The sequence below is a fragment of the Dromiciops gliroides genome, chromosome 5 (assembly GCF_019393635.1).
Source record: "Dromiciops gliroides isolate mDroGli1 chromosome 5, mDroGli1.pri, whole genome shotgun sequence".
NCBI lineage: Eukaryota > Metazoa > Chordata > Mammalia > Microbiotheria > Microbiotheriidae > Dromiciops > Dromiciops gliroides.
The window spans coordinates 292,412,068-292,427,185 of NC_057865.1; the positions used below are offsets into that span (position 1 = coordinate 292,412,068).

At 43.8% G+C, this 15,118-nt stretch overlaps 1 protein-coding gene across 5 annotated transcripts in view; it reads left to right on the forward strand.

Annotated features, from left to right (window-relative positions):
- The window catches only part of EP300 (E1A binding protein p300), a 90,951-nt gene that overhangs the window by 38,873 nt on the left and 36,960 nt on the right, over positions 1 to 15,118 (forward strand). For 3 of the 5 annotated variants that reach the window (XM_043965691.1, XM_043965692.1, XM_043965695.1), the window contains exons 3-4: positions 7,780 to 7,956; positions 9,563 to 9,824. In XM_043965691.1, coding sequence (XP_043821626.1) covers positions 7,780 to 7,956; positions 9,563 to 9,824 — 439 coding nt within the window. The remainder of the gene's footprint in view (positions 1 to 7,779; positions 7,957 to 9,562; positions 9,825 to 15,118) is intronic. The other 2 variants (XM_043965694.1, XM_043965693.1) reach the window with 2 other exon arrangements.

The window sequence follows — 15,118 nt, forward strand, 5'->3', positions numbered from 1 at the left end:
AGGGTCATTGCAACCTGCAGCATGCGCTTTGGGTGATTTTAAGGAACTCCTGAAGTGTCTTCAAGGCAGTTTGAGCTGCCTTAGAGAAATGCTGGGGTTTGCATCCCAGAGGGCCAGCTTCCCTCTCTATAACAACACAAATGATGTAGATGCTTCCCAGTGTCCTTTTGTATAGGGATTGAACTAAAGTAATGGAGTCAATATGTTTATAATAGAAGGAAGAGGGGCAGCTAGATGGCGCAGTGGATAGAGCACTGGCCCTGGATTCAGGAGGACCTGAGTTCAAATCCAGCCTCAGACACCTGACACTTACTAGCTGTGTGACCCTGGGCAAGTCACTTAACTCTCATTGCCCCACAGAAAAATAATAGAAGGAAGAGAAATAAAGCCTGGATAGTCTTTAGATTCCAGTTAGTAAACCCTCCAGGCTGTGCTGGTAGGGAATTTTGTTATTTCTCTGTAGCATGAAATGGACCTTGATAGAAAGGTGATGTCAGTATGCCCATGTCCTAAACGGGATAGGCTCGGCTTAGAAATCAAGATGAAATCCCAGTTCTAATTTCACTTAAATTTACTAGTTTAAGCAAAAGTTACTTCTCTGAAGCCCCTTCCCTAATTTTAAACTACCTACCTTCATCACATTGATTGCTTTGCCTCTCAAAGCTGTTGTAAAAAATAGTGCTTTGTAGAACCCATAGCTCCCTGAAGCTGTGAGTTAAATTTAATTTAATTCATTCTGAATGAGCTGGAAACTGCAAGGTGATTTTGAAAGAGTCCTAATTTTTTAGCTTTTTACAGTAACAGTAGCATGATGTAATTTTGCGCTAAATGTTTCTTAAACTCAAAACAGTTACATCAAAAAAGGAAACACAAGCAAAGGTATTAAAATTAACTTAATTGAAACTTCTTGGGAGCATTTATCTTCTGATTCTTAAGGTGTATGTTTACTTTATGGTACTTAAAAGACAATTTTTATATAGTCAGTTACAAGTATTTTATACCAGTGGTTGTATAGACTAGATAAGAAAGAATCTGGCACTGGCCACGAACTCTGTTGGACAAGAGCTGCCTCGGTGTCCTCCAGACCAAGATGGGGATGGGAGAAAACATCCTCACCAGATGATCAGAGTCATAAAAGAGAACAATATACATACTCATTTACATACAATTTTAAAAGTCTTGTAACAAGGCTAAGAAGAGAAGGCAGGAATTGAGGAAAATCTTTAATCCAATATTTGTGACAACATGAAAGAGATGAGATCTACCCAATATATGAGAACCTTTCATCAGTGCATAAATGGTCAAAGAGCTGCTAACAACCACATGAAAGATTGCTTCATATCACCAATCAAAAGAAAATTAGAAGGGGCGGCTAGGTGGCGCAGTGGATAACACACCAGCCCTGGATTCAGGAGTTCCTGAGTTCAAATCCGGTCTCAGACACTTAACAATTACCAGCTGTGTGACCCTGGGCAAGTCACTTAACCCCAATTGCCTCACCAAAAAAAAAAAAATTAGAAATCACTTCCACATGAAAACTGTCCGAAATGATTAAAGGTGGGGCTAGCAATATTGGAGAGGTCAGTGTGGTTGTGAGGTCAGCCATTCTGAGATACAATTTTGAATGATCAAGGCTCATAGCTTATGACCCAGAGTGATAACAGAGCTAGAAAAAGGAAGTACCCACCGATAGGGGATGGCTAAACTAATTTGATTACATGGATATAATAGAATATTAGCACAAAGAGCCATAAACTGATACAGATTCGATAAATGTGTATTCATTGATCACAAACCCAGGATCAAACCAAACCTGAATGCTCTATAATTATTGTAGTCACCAATCTTGGCCCCAAAATGAGGAGGAAAGGCATTTTCTCCCTTCTTAGCAAATACTAACAAAGTATTGCCAGCTGTGTTTTGGAATTTACAATAGAGGGCTTGCTGCTGGGTACAGGGATGCTATATTTTGAAATGAGGGTGATTTTTGAAATAAAAACTGTGTAGGAAATGAAATGTTCTTGTTCACAAACTGCGTCTCTTAGCACTTCAGAAGCCCTGAGATGAACATCCATAATTTCTGTAAAGGTCACCAAGTTTAGTCATAAAGTTTTACAGGAGCAAGCAATGGGTCCAGACCCCACCCAGATAATGAAGAGCTGTCTGTTCCTGATGGGCTGGACCTATTAAATAAACAGATCTGTGTTGGTGACCAAGTAATCCTATCACCAAGGGAATGAAGAATTCCCCTTAATAGCAAGAGATCCTCAGTAATAAAGTTGAGAGTGGTGGAGCCAAGATGGTGGAGGAAAGGTAGTGACTCTCCTGAGCTCTCCCCAAGACTCTTCCCAGATACCTTCAAATGATGCCATAAGACAATTGCTGGAGCAGCAGAATCCACAAAAGGACTGGGTGAACTAATCCTCCAGCCAAAGACAATTTAGAAGGGCAGGATCGCAGTCACAGCCCCAACAAACCAGGAGCAGGCTGTGGAAGCCACTGAATCAGCAGCAGCAGCACCATCTGCTTTTGGAATTCAGCCCATAGAGTGTAAATAAGGGGGTCGAACAATTTGCCAGAACAAGATTACAGGGGTCTTTTTGCTAGCACTGAGGCAGGACTCTGTTCTTTTGCCCAAGATCCAGATCTCAGTCTGTCCCAGGATGGGGAGGAGCACTAGCACACCGGAAGTTGCAGCCACAGTGAAACTGGATGCCCCTCATAGTTTCAGGGCAGAAAAGTAGGCTTGCGGTTGCTTGCAGACCAGAATACAGGCCAAGAGACTTAAATCATACCACCCTGGAAGGACTGAAAACTTACAGATCCTAGAAGTATCTCTGAAAACCGTTGCACAAAACCCCTGAAGCTTGGGACAGTGAACCCTCAACCCTGGAAGCAGTGTGTCACTTTAACAAGAATTAAAAGTCAAGAAATAGGCTGGGAAATAAGCAAACAAAAAAATTCTTACCATAGAAAGCTACCATGGTGACAAGGGAGATCAAAGTACACCCTCAGACGAAGATAACAAAGTCAAAGCTCCTATATCCAAAGATTCCAAGAAAAATATGAATTGGTCTCAGCCCATAGAGTGGCTCAAAAAGAACTTTGAAAATAAACTAAGAGAAGTAGAGAAAAAAATGGGAAGATAAATGAAAGTGATGCAAGAAAATCATGGGGGAAAGTCAACAACTTGGTAAAGGAGAGACCAAAAAACACTGAAGAAAATAACACCTTAAAAAATAGACTAGGCCAAATGGCAAAAGAGATACAAAAAGTCAGTGAGGAAAAGAATGCCTTGAAAAGCCTAATTGGCCAAATGGAAAAGAAGGTACAAAAGCTCTCTGAAGAAAATAACTCCTTAAAAATTAGATTTGTGGGGCAGCTAGGTGGCACAGTGGATCGAGCACTGGCCCTGGATTCAGGAGGACCTGAGTTCAAATCCGACCTCAGACACTTGACACTTACTAGCTGTGTGACTCTGGGCAAGTCACTTAACCCCAATTGCCTCACCCCAAAGGGAAAAAAGAGAAATAAAATTATGGGGCGAGAGGAATGCACTGGGAGAAAGGGAGAGGTGGAATTGGTAAACTGTCTCACGTAAAAGAAGCAAGAAAAAGCTTATACAGTGGAAGGGAAGATGGGGGAAGCAAGCTGAAGTGAGTGAACTTTACTCTCATCAGAATTAGCTCAAAGAGAGAATAACATACTCAGTTTAGTGTAGAAATCTCTTACCCTGCAGGAAGGGGCCGGGGGCAAGTGTGATAGAAGGAAGGGCAGATTAGGGGAGGGAGCAGTCAGAAACAAAACACTTGAGGAGGGACAGGGTGAAAGGAGATAGAAAATAGAGTAAATGGGGGCAGCTAGGTGGCGCAGTGGATAGAGCACCGGCCCTGGAGTCAGGAGTACCTGAGTTCAAATCTGGCCTCAGACACTTAACACTTACTAGCTGTGTGACCGTGGGCAAGTCATTTAACCCCAATTGTCTCACTAAAAAAAAGAAAGAAAGAAAATAGAGTAAATGGCATGGGAAGGGAATAAGAGCCATTCCCCAGTTGATAAATGATCAAAAGATATAAACAGTTTTCAGATGATGATAATCAAAGATCTATAGCTATATGAAAAAATATACTCTAACTCAATGTTGATTAAAAAGAATCAAGTCAAAACATTTCTGGGGTACTATCTCATACCTGTTGGAATGAATAATAGGATGGTAGGGGATATGGGGGAAATTAACACACTGTTGGTGGAGTTGTAAATTTATACAAACATTTTGTAGGACAATTTGGAACTATGGCCAAAGGGCTATAAAACCATGTATGCTCTTTGACCTAGCAATACCACCACTAGGTCTGTATCAAAAAGAGACAAAAAGGAAAAGGACCTATTTTTATGTACCCCCCCCAAAAATTCATAGCAGCTCTTTTCTGGTGGCAAAGACTTGTAACGATTGGAATAACGCCACCTGCTGGATACTTACTGTAGAGGAGTTCTGCCCATGAAGGGAAGGTCTTTGAGGGCAAGACCAGGAGTCAGGAAGTGACGCGGGCTAGTGGGAGGAGGAAGGAAGAGACTGGTGCTCAGTCTCGTTTTCTTTTCCTCAGGACTCTGGCAGAGAAGGGAGCTAGAAATGTGCTCTCCCTTTAATAGATAGGAATCTAGGCCTTTCTCTCTCTCTTTACCAAATTCTTATTCTCCTTAATAAATGCTTAAAAGTCTAACTCTTGCTAAAGCTTGTAATTGATTGGCGACCACTCATTAGATATTTTAGACAGTTTAGCTAGAATTTTAGCCCTTAACAGACTTCATAATTGAGGGGATGCCCATCAGTTGAGAAATTGCTGAACAAATTGTGATATGTGATTATGATGGAATGGAACACTTGTGCTATAAGAAATGATGGGGCAGCTAGGTAGCCCAGTGGATAGAGCACCAGCCCTGGATTCGGGAGGACCTGAGTTCAAATCCAGCCTCAGACACTTGACCCTTACTAGCTGTGTGACCTTGGGCAAGTCACTTAAGCCTCATTGCCCCACCATAAAAGAAAGAAAGAAAGAAATGATGAGGAGACAGATTTCAGAAAAACCTGGAAAGATTTACATGAACTGATACAAAGTGATTTATACTGTGTACAAACTAACAGCAATATTGTTAAGATGATCAGCTACGAATGACTTGGCTATTTCCCACAGTACAATGATCCAAGACAACTCCAAAAGACTTATGATGAAAAATGCTATCCATCCCCAGAGAAAAACTGATGGTGTCTGAATACATATTGAAGCATCATTTTACTTTATTTTACTTGAGATTTTTGTTGTTGTTTTTGTTTTTCTTTCACAATCTAATATGGAAATGTTTTGCATGACTACACAGGTATAACATATTGAATTGCTTGCCTTCTTAAAGAGGGAAGGGTGGGGAGGGAGGAAGGAAGAGAATTTGAAACACAAAGTTTTTTAAATGGATGTTAAAAATCTTACATATAATTGGGGAAAAATAAAATTCTAATAAAAGAAAAAAGTTGATTCTTTGCTTTTCAGCACCTTACTCCCCTTGAGTGTGAAAGTCATTAGATCTTTCAGCTGCGACCGTCTAGAACTTAGCCTTAATTATTTAATCTCTGATTGATCCAGTTTTTAGTTTTTCAGGTACTGAAAGTTTGGCAATCTTTCCATTTACATCTTTCCATTTGGAATAATTATTTCCCTTGAAGCTCTGCTCCTAGCTTTCTGTGATGGAGGTGGGATTTCTTCATTATTTGTTAGGGGAGGTTCCAACCAGTCATTCCTATGACACCAATAATGCCAGCAGAAACTGGAAGGGGGAGATAGCCTTGTTTATGCTGGAAATCCAAGTACTATTTCCATAGGGGGGCTGGCTAGAGCCCACTCAGGGCAGTTGTTAATTTAGACTTGAGTATGATTTTTAAAAACAGTAATTAATGCAGATTAACCCTAAAAAGTGTGTCATTGGGGAGAGCCAGCCTCTCCCTGACTGTTTCATTTCCTCCTCCAAGTTTTTCTGTCTGGTTTGGGGTATCAGTGGTCCTGGTGTATGAGTTCAGCCTTTATTCCTTAAGTAGCTATTTGTTCATGTATTGTTTTTATGTTGCTTAGGTCACCTCTCCCCCACTCCCTGGCCCCTTTTGATATAGTTTGAACATACTTGCTTCCCTAAGTTAATGCTTGAACAGCAGACATATCAGAAGGGAACAAGAGCCAGGGGAAGTTTTGCTTTAGGAGGGAGGCCCCTTTCTCTTCCCTTGTTTCTATTTTAGGTGCCTCTGCCCTGGCAGGGTGGGGCAGTAGAGAGAGCACAGACCTATCACCAATTACCCTGTAAGCTGATCTAAGATTTAAGTTGGGCCTTGGCAAGGCTCCAGCTGTTCCCTTGGGATTGTCAGGGTTTGAGGACCAAGTCAGACTTGGGTGCTCTGTAAACCCCTAAATAGCTTCTAGATCGTTTCTGAACCTACTTTCTCCTTGCTTAAATCCTTGGGATCTTTACCTTTGTCTTGGCCTTAGACATTGTTCCCTATAGGTTGTACAAATATATGGTGTTTACAACCATCAGAATTCTGTGTGCCTACCTCCACCCCAACACTTCAAGGGCCTTGGGTACTAGGTTAATTAAATTGAAAAATAATGATAGTTTGTTAATGTCTACAGGAAAAAATAAAAGAAAATGACAGTATCAGCGTCCACTGCACCCTGACTCTGCGAGGTAGTATGTTTACCACTTGAAAGATAAAACAACTGAGGCTCAAGGTTGACCCCAGATCTCTCCCCAATTAATGAGAGTAGCAAGATTGGTAAAAGGCTGGTAAAAACGATTGGTTCTGGGGCAGCTAGATGGTGCAGTGGATAGAGCACCGGCCCTGGAGTCAGGAGTACCTGAGTTCAAATCCAGCCTCAGACACTTAACACTTGCTAGCTGTGTGACCCTGAGCAAGTCACTTAACCCCAATTGCCTCACTAAAAAAAAAAAAAAAAAAAGATTGGTTCAGTGCTGGTGCTTTCATTACTTGCGGCTGCATCGCACCTAGGCCATTTTCAGCTCCTGTGTTAGGTGTTTTTTCTTATTTTGAAAAAAGCCTTTTTTAAAAAATATGTGTTAGTCATGGGGGGTAGGGAGAGTGAAGCATCCATAAGCAATCTCCTACATCTTTTACTACCTCTGTGCTGTTGGAAGCAAATTTGTTTGTATGCTGTTCATTTCAACTTGCCTCATAGCTTGGAAGCTGGGATTTGAGTCATTTCCTTAGTTGTACAGTTATCGTATGGTGAAGTTCACAGTTTTAAAGGACTTGATAGTAATGACTCTAAATGGGAATAGCCACTATGCCCTTGAATGGCTCCAGGCAGTCCTATGAAACACAGCACAAAAGCATAAAGTGGAAAACCAGAGGGAGAGTGATAAGGCCTTTGTAGAAGTCACACCCTGCTCTATATGAAACTTATACATGTCTGCCAAGGTACATTTGGGAGGAACTATATCAAGTCTGATTAATGTATTGTTTCAAGAGATGCCTTGAAATTGTTTGTGGACGTGGGGCAGCTAGGTGGCGCAGTGGATAAAGCACCGGCCCTGGATTCAGGAGGACCTGAGTTCAAATCCAGCATCAGACCCTTGACACATACTAGCTGTGTGACCCTGGGCAGGTCACTTAACCCTCATCGCCCCCACCAAAAAAAAAAATGCTTTGAAAGGTTATTTAGTTGAGGTGTTGACATATTTATTGATCTAAATGATGCGTCTCTTCTTTGTTATTACTAGATGGGAATGATGAACAATCCCAATCCTTATGGTCCTCCATATAGTCAAAACTCTGCTCAACAGATTGGAGCTGGCGGACTTGGACCCCAGATGCAAAGCAAGGCTGGGATCCCTAACAGCTTACCCCAATTCCCAATGGACAAAAAGCCTGTTCCTGGAGCAGGAATGCCGAACATGGTAGGTAATGTTCTTGGATAAGTTGGGATCAAGGTTGTTGCCTTATCTCTCCATAGCTTGGAACTTTGTGGTTGGCAGTGGGTCCTGTCTTCCTGTTCTACCACCTGTCTCTGTCTTGTAATTCATGAAGAAATTGACTTGTAAAAAAAAAGAAAGAAATTGATTTGTGCATAGAGATGCATAACTTGCCTTTCTCTGCCTGTTCATTCTTTCTTTAAATATGGGCATAGTGCTATGTCCCAGAGCTTTGGGGGGGGTGGGGTGCAGGGACAGGGAAGGGATTGGGATTAGGAAAGAACAGTGATGGCATTTCCCTCTCCCTTGCTCCTCAGGGGTCTTGCCTTGATAACCAGGTTAAATCAATAAATATATATTTTGTTAAAATCTACAGGAATAAAAGATAGATGATGGAAGCTCTTCCCATTTAAGGTTTATAACATATTTCCTCCCATGGTGCCCCCCTCTCCCCCTTTCCCATGAGGCAAGCCTTACAAGTACCATTTTCATCATTTTACAGTTGAGGTAACAGGCTCTGAGTCTATGAACACCTACCCACCTACCTGTCTGCTGAGTGTCAGAATTTGGCCCCACATCTCTTTGCCCTCCTTCCACATTGGCTCTCTTGAGTTGACAGCATTTAAGACTTTGCTAACAACCCAGGACTGCCAGACCCCAGGTCTGGCAGTGATTTGTCCAGCAGCCACCCATGTCCCCCTTTTCTTATGGGAGAAGTTGGACTGAGTGGACCTAAGTAAGCATGTCTGCCCCTAGCTTTTTATTTGGTTTTGTTTTTCTTCTATTATTCCTCTTTGTGCCTGTGTAAGTGTGTTAGGCTTCTTCTTCCTTCATTCTCCCTCTACTTCCTCCAAGCATGCCTTTTAGAAGCCTATCTCTTAGAACCAAGAGACACTTTTGGAAAGAAGTGGCACTGGACGGCAATCGTGAGCCCAAGGAGCTGGTTCTGGCTCTGCTGACTAATTAACTTTGTGGCCTTAGGTCTGACCTTCTTCAACAAACCTTGGGCCTTGTCTAGACATGGCTGTGTCCCCTGTTAGCTTTTGAGCTTCTTGAGAAAGGACAATGACTTCACACAGTAGGTGATAAATAAATGCTAGTTGGCTGACCCAACTGAGCCCATCATTGTGTCCTCTTGACCTAGTGGTCTTTTCCCCTATTAACCTTTTCACATATCTAGAATTTGCCCACTTAGCAAAGGTCAGCAAAAAGGCAGTTCACTTCCAAAGAAATGTAGGGACTCTCATTTCCATCAAAGAATGAATATCTGAAGTCACCCCTCTACTGAACTTTGTAGGATTTAAAGAAAAGAAACCCTTCAGCTTGCTTTTGCTGTCATAGCTTTCAAGAGTCCTATTTTATTGTCAAGTCTTAGGGGGAACAGCATTTCGAGGAAATCCACTGAAAACAAAGTAGGTAAAGGACTAAATGCACAATGTCGAGCCTTAACTTCTTCTGTGGGAAGGGACAGAAGAAGGGGTTTTCAAAGACATCATCGCCCACCTCTCCCATGCCAGCAGTAGTGTTAGTGAAATGAGGGGATGGTGGAAGCAATGGACACTAACTCCGCTCCTGCTCTTGTCTCTCTAAGGGCCAGCAGCAGGCCCCTCAAGTTCAGCCACCTGGCATGGTGCCCTCTGCACCCCAGGGGATGGGTTCTGGACCCCCCACAGCTGATCCTGAGAAGAGGAAGCTCATTCAACAGCAACTTGTTCTTCTCTTGCATGCCCACAAGTGTCAGCGGCGCGAGCAAGCCAACGGGGAAGTGCGCCAGTGTAACCTTCCCCACTGTCGCACAATGAAGAATGTCCTCAACCACATGACACATTGCCAGGCTGGCAAGTCCTGCCAAGGTAAGTAGAATGGGCAAAGATGTGGGTCAAGGGCCCTCTCAAGGCCACACCAAGAGCCAGACATCTCCCTGTAAGATTGCTGCTCCTGCTGCATCGGTGGGAGTGTTGGGGGCGTGGAGGTTTCCAGTGTGTGCCCAGGAGAAATGGCAGCAAATGCAGCGGGGCGGTCGAAGAGTCAATCCTGACGTTATGGAAGGAGGCAGAATAGGCCTCAGCTTCCAGCTCCGGTGGTTTGGTTCAGCTAGACCCTTAGGAGATGCCGTCCTCTCCACAGTCTTTCTGACGGCTAAATATAGCGCACGCTACTTAGTGTTGGCTTCTATTTTGGTAGCCCGTGTTACTGTATTTGTTTGTGTTGATGGGCACACCTAAAAGGCAGTAGGGGGTGGTGTTGGTCCTGCGGTTGAGAAGGGAAGTCACACTTGATTGGCTTGCTGACTTGGGTGTGGAGAGAACGCTTTCCCAAACCCAGCATGGCTGAGGAGGATTCGCCCTGTGTTCCCAACTCTCTTTGCACACAAGAATTGTTAGACACCTGGGGCTGGGCTTTTGGTTTGCACAAAGCTGATTATCGTTCTCATTCAGAGCTTCTTTCCCTGGCTGAGGCGAGGACTTCTGACATTCAGACTTGTTATTTTTTGAGCATGCTCTCGAGGTGAGAATTGCTAGCCTCAGCTTTTGCAGAGCTTGCTCTTGCCCAGCACAGCCATCTCCTTGGCTTTGCCTTCTCCAGGCTTGTGTCTCTAGCACAGGCTATGACATTTCATTTCTCAAATGCTTGAATTAGGGTGTGATAAGATAATGGAATTTGGCAGACTGATTGGGATGGGCCTGTCCTGAGTGACGTATGCTGCTGATGTCTGCAGGAGAAACCACTCTCCATAGGCAGTTTGAAGGACCTCCCTTTTGGGGGAGGGAGAGTAAACGCTTGCTGAGGGGAGCCCGGTCTCTTTCCGGAGTCACTTTCTTGCTGGTGAGGCGAGCTGCAGGAGTGGGCAGAAAGAGGTTCTTTCTTAGCAGTTTTGTCCTGCGGGCCCTGGCTGTTTTCCATTGAAGCTACGGACAGAACCCCAGGTGGTGCCCGGCTCTTTTGAATGAGCTGAACTGGAAGCGAGTTTGGGGATTGTATAGACTTAGGTTAGAGTTAGGGGCATTATCTGTATTTCTTTTTCCCTATTCCCTTGTCTTTGATTTTATTAATTTCACCTTCGCTGTTTTATTTTATTCCCATTAATAAATCTGATTCGTTTGTGGAAAAGAGGCCATTAAGCTCCTTTCTTATTGACCTGGGAGAAATATTTAAAGGCAGTTCGGAGGGGAGGGAGCTTTGGGCCTAGAGGTCCCTCATTTCCAGGACCCCACTATTACGGTGAGCCACTCAATTAACTCTCCCTATATTAAATTTGGCCCCCACAAAAGTTTCCACTTTGGCCTCTTTAGCTTTGTGGTCAAGAAACTAGATAATATTGCTGCTTTTTATAGCCATTTGATCAACTTGGAGTCATTTTTAAAAGATCCTTTTTGCCCATCTTGAGTTTTTTTCCTCTACATCTTGGTTCAGGTATCATTTGAAAGCAGAATTCAGTGGCGAAATTTTAATTTTGTGTTCACAGTGATGTATTCATTGGTTTATCCAAGCTTATTTGGAACTGGTCAGGTTCTCTTCCCCCACCCTACCCACTGCTCCCCCAAAGTTGACATCCAGCCTCTAGTTGAAATCCTCATGTATTGGAAACCTCAAGAAAACTCATCCCATCTTTCCTAGAGTGGGCCCTCAGATCATCTGCCAATCATGTACCTGAGGCCACGGATGTGATAGAAGGCTGCTAAGCCAGGCTTGGGAAGGTTTTCCACCTCGATCTATCCCCTACCCCATTGTTCCTAATGATTTCTTCTTGAGGCAAATCTGAGACCTCCTGCAGCCTAATTGTAGCTCACACCACACTACCAGATAGCCTCCATCTCATTCTTGTCCTTCCATCTAGTGCCCAAAAGCAAAGACCAGACTCCAGGTGTGGAACCGTGACCTCAACTCTGCCACTGACTTGGGGCAAGTTATGTCCTGCCCTCAGTGTGATAAGGGTTTGACTGGATGACTTGTGTGATCCTCTGAAGAGGATCATGGAGCCCATCTACATTTCCCAAATCAGTTCTTAATTTTTACATGCAAGTTGGGATGTTGCTGTTCTTCATTTTCATTTTGTTAGCTGAGCTTATTTCAATAGCTGTGGAAAAGTCCCAAGCTTTCTTTGGCTCCCCTAGTGTATGCATAGCCTTCAAATCAGTGACCAGCATTGACCATTTGTTTGTTTGTCACTTCAGAGCCAGGTGGCAGCTCCATTTGAAAGGCAAGTGTGGGATATCTTAGCAAATGAAGAAAGCATCCCCTAGGGTTGGCCTGTTAATTGCTCTCTCTTCTGTTTTTGTTGCAGTTTTCTCATTCAGTGAATTAAATATCTGTGTCACTTACAGATCTATGATATATTTGATGATCTGGTCTTTCAGCCACATCATTGATAAACATGTTGAATTGATGGCTATGGTCCTTCACCAGAGACCCTACTCTAGTGGTCACTGGTCCATCAGTTCCCACCCTCGAATTGGGTTGTTCTGCTTTTGCTGAATTCTTCTAAACCACTTCCAACTTGTTCACAAAGATATTGGGAAATGGTAGAAATAGGACCTTCTCTCCTAGGCTTCTCTAGAGCAATGAAGAGATCAGCTTAGACTGGCAGGTGTGACTAATGCTTGGCTCTGCTTGACTAACTACTTTCTGAGGGCACCCGAAGTATCCCTTTAATTCACTCAGCATTCATTCAGTTCCTGTGTGCCTCATGGGCGTAGTGGCAGATGGAGAAAGATAGAGAGTGGCTGCTGTTGTGAAAAGCCTTGTGACATCGGAGATAGTCTGGAGGATTGGAAAAATAGTGTTGCCCAGGGCCCAGGAAGGTAGTGGTCATGAGTGGGCTGGGAGAGCATTGGCTTTGATCTTCACCAACGATGGGAGTAGTGTGATGATAAACTGGTTCTTAAATGTCAGAGGAGCTTTAAATTTAGTCTCTGTTCTCCTCAAACTCGCTACTGTCTAGTGCAGACCCTCAAGGTGTGCTAAGGGCGCCACTGCAGACAGGTGAGCAGAGGTGACAGAAATGCAGGCTATCGAGGAGGCTGGACAGTGGCCGGGGAAGACAAGGTTTGTTTGGCAGTTGGCTGGATGTGGGGGGGGGGGGTTGTGAATGAGGAGTCAATGGTATCCTGGGTGGGAGGAAGTTGGAAATAGGGAACTTGATGAATTTGAGATGCCTACAGTCTATCCCACTGAATGTCCAGTGAGCAGTGAGTAGGGAGCAGAGCCCGCTACCTAGAGAGAAGAATGTGGGCCCAGACCAAAGCCAGTGAGGTTTGTGACATGAGTGGTGAGCCATCCAAGGATAAGAGAAACTAAGCCTTGCTTAGGAGTCTGCCATGATTCAGGTGCGGGTCCTCTCTCTGCACAGGTATGACCAATCTGTCGGTAGGGAGCCATAGAGATTTAGCTTAAAAGAAAGGCTGGGACTCTGGGGCTCCATCCTGTCATGTGGGCTTGACAGCCAACGGAGGCCCAGAGCAGGTGCTAAGGCCTCTCCTTTCTGGCCCTTCTCTATTCCAGTGGCCACACCTTCATTTTTATCAGTCTTAGCTGTTGCTGTTGCCATAGCCTCGGACACCTGCCCCTGTAAGTTTCCCGTGGCTCTTCCTTGCAACCACCCCCCAAAATGTGTCCTTTATACTTCCTTCCTTCTGCATAGTTCTTGTCTTATGATTCCCACTCAGATAATCTTCAGTTATTCCTTAAGTTTACTGAAGAAAAATTCACATGCATTTGTTTGGTCTTCAAGGCTTTCATGACAATGGTGTAGAAATAGGATTACAGAGGAGGAAGTAGAGGTATCAGATGTAAAATGTTGCTAGCAAGAACAGGATTGCTCAATAGGTGGGATGACAAGGCTCTTTGTGGAAGGGGAGACTGGAGACTGGTCATGTTTGTAAGCAGCCTGGATGAAGCCAGGGAAGGATAATTTGACAGGGTCCATAGGAAATGAGAAGTGTTGGCATCTAGGGCTGTCCTTGGAGAGAAGGCTCAGAGATAGTAAAGAGGGTCTGAGAAAGGGTGCCGTGCCCCCCCCCCCAGGGGGGAGCAGTGGTTTTTAATTGGGATTATGGAATTAGAGATTTTCAGTCCTCCAGTCCAGCTCCAGCATGGGGACAGCTGCTGGTTTTGTGCCCCAATTTGCTTCGTGGCCTCTGAGGGTCACACTAGGAACAAGTGGTAAACAGTGCAGAGCCCAAACCTGAAGTTTCAAGAGCTGCCGCAGGCCCCCAATCTTGTCTTTGAGCCAAGTGTCCGTCATGCCGCTGCTGCATTGTCATGGGGCACATTGTCCAGCGCTTCATGCTTTAAAGCTTAAAAAACCTTCTGACCCCACTAACCCCCATGCATGTACAAACCTAACACCATCATGGGCAGGCACACACAGAGCAGCTTTGAATTTCCCTGTTCTGCCTTTCTTCTTCCTCATCTTCTTTTCTTCCACTCTCTTTGCCCTTTCTTCCATGTTGGTCAGCATGGGCAAGGCTGGCTCTGCAGCTTTTCTCTCTCTTCACCAACACCTATATATTTGAGTCTGTTTCCTTGTATGTTTCAAATTTACCTTGTTTGATGAAACCTCCACAGTATTCCATTTCTCCATTGAAGGCTGGGGCCTGGTACCTAGGAGAGTACTTGGAAATAGTTGAAATCAGTCTGAAATGTTAATCCTGTTAATCTTGAACTGCTCAGCCTCCTTTTGCCTTCTTTGTGCTTTCTGAGATTGTGCTTGTTTCCCTGCATGGTTTTTGGTCAATGAGTTTGCTATACTGCTATACTGTCCTTAGCCAAAACTATACTCCCCTTTCCCTCTCCATTGCAACCATATTTAAGGCACACGGAGTCTTCTCCATCCTTTGTCAGGACTTATAAAATCCAAGGATGCATCAGGCTTTGTATGTTGTTTCCCTTTTAGTAATCATCATGACTCTAAGATGTCATGGTAACTTGGCTTATTAAGATTTGTCAGTAACCATTCTTATTGGTCAAAACCAAGTTCCGAATAGCAGTTCCTTTCATCACTTCTACCCTTTGGAGAATAAATTGGGGAAAACAACAGCACTTTGGATGCGTACTTGGTACAAACGTTTTAGTGATGTCTGTTGTCACTGCTGGAAAAAAGAGTTCATGTACTCAGGGTAAAAAATGTTCATATATTTTTTTAAAA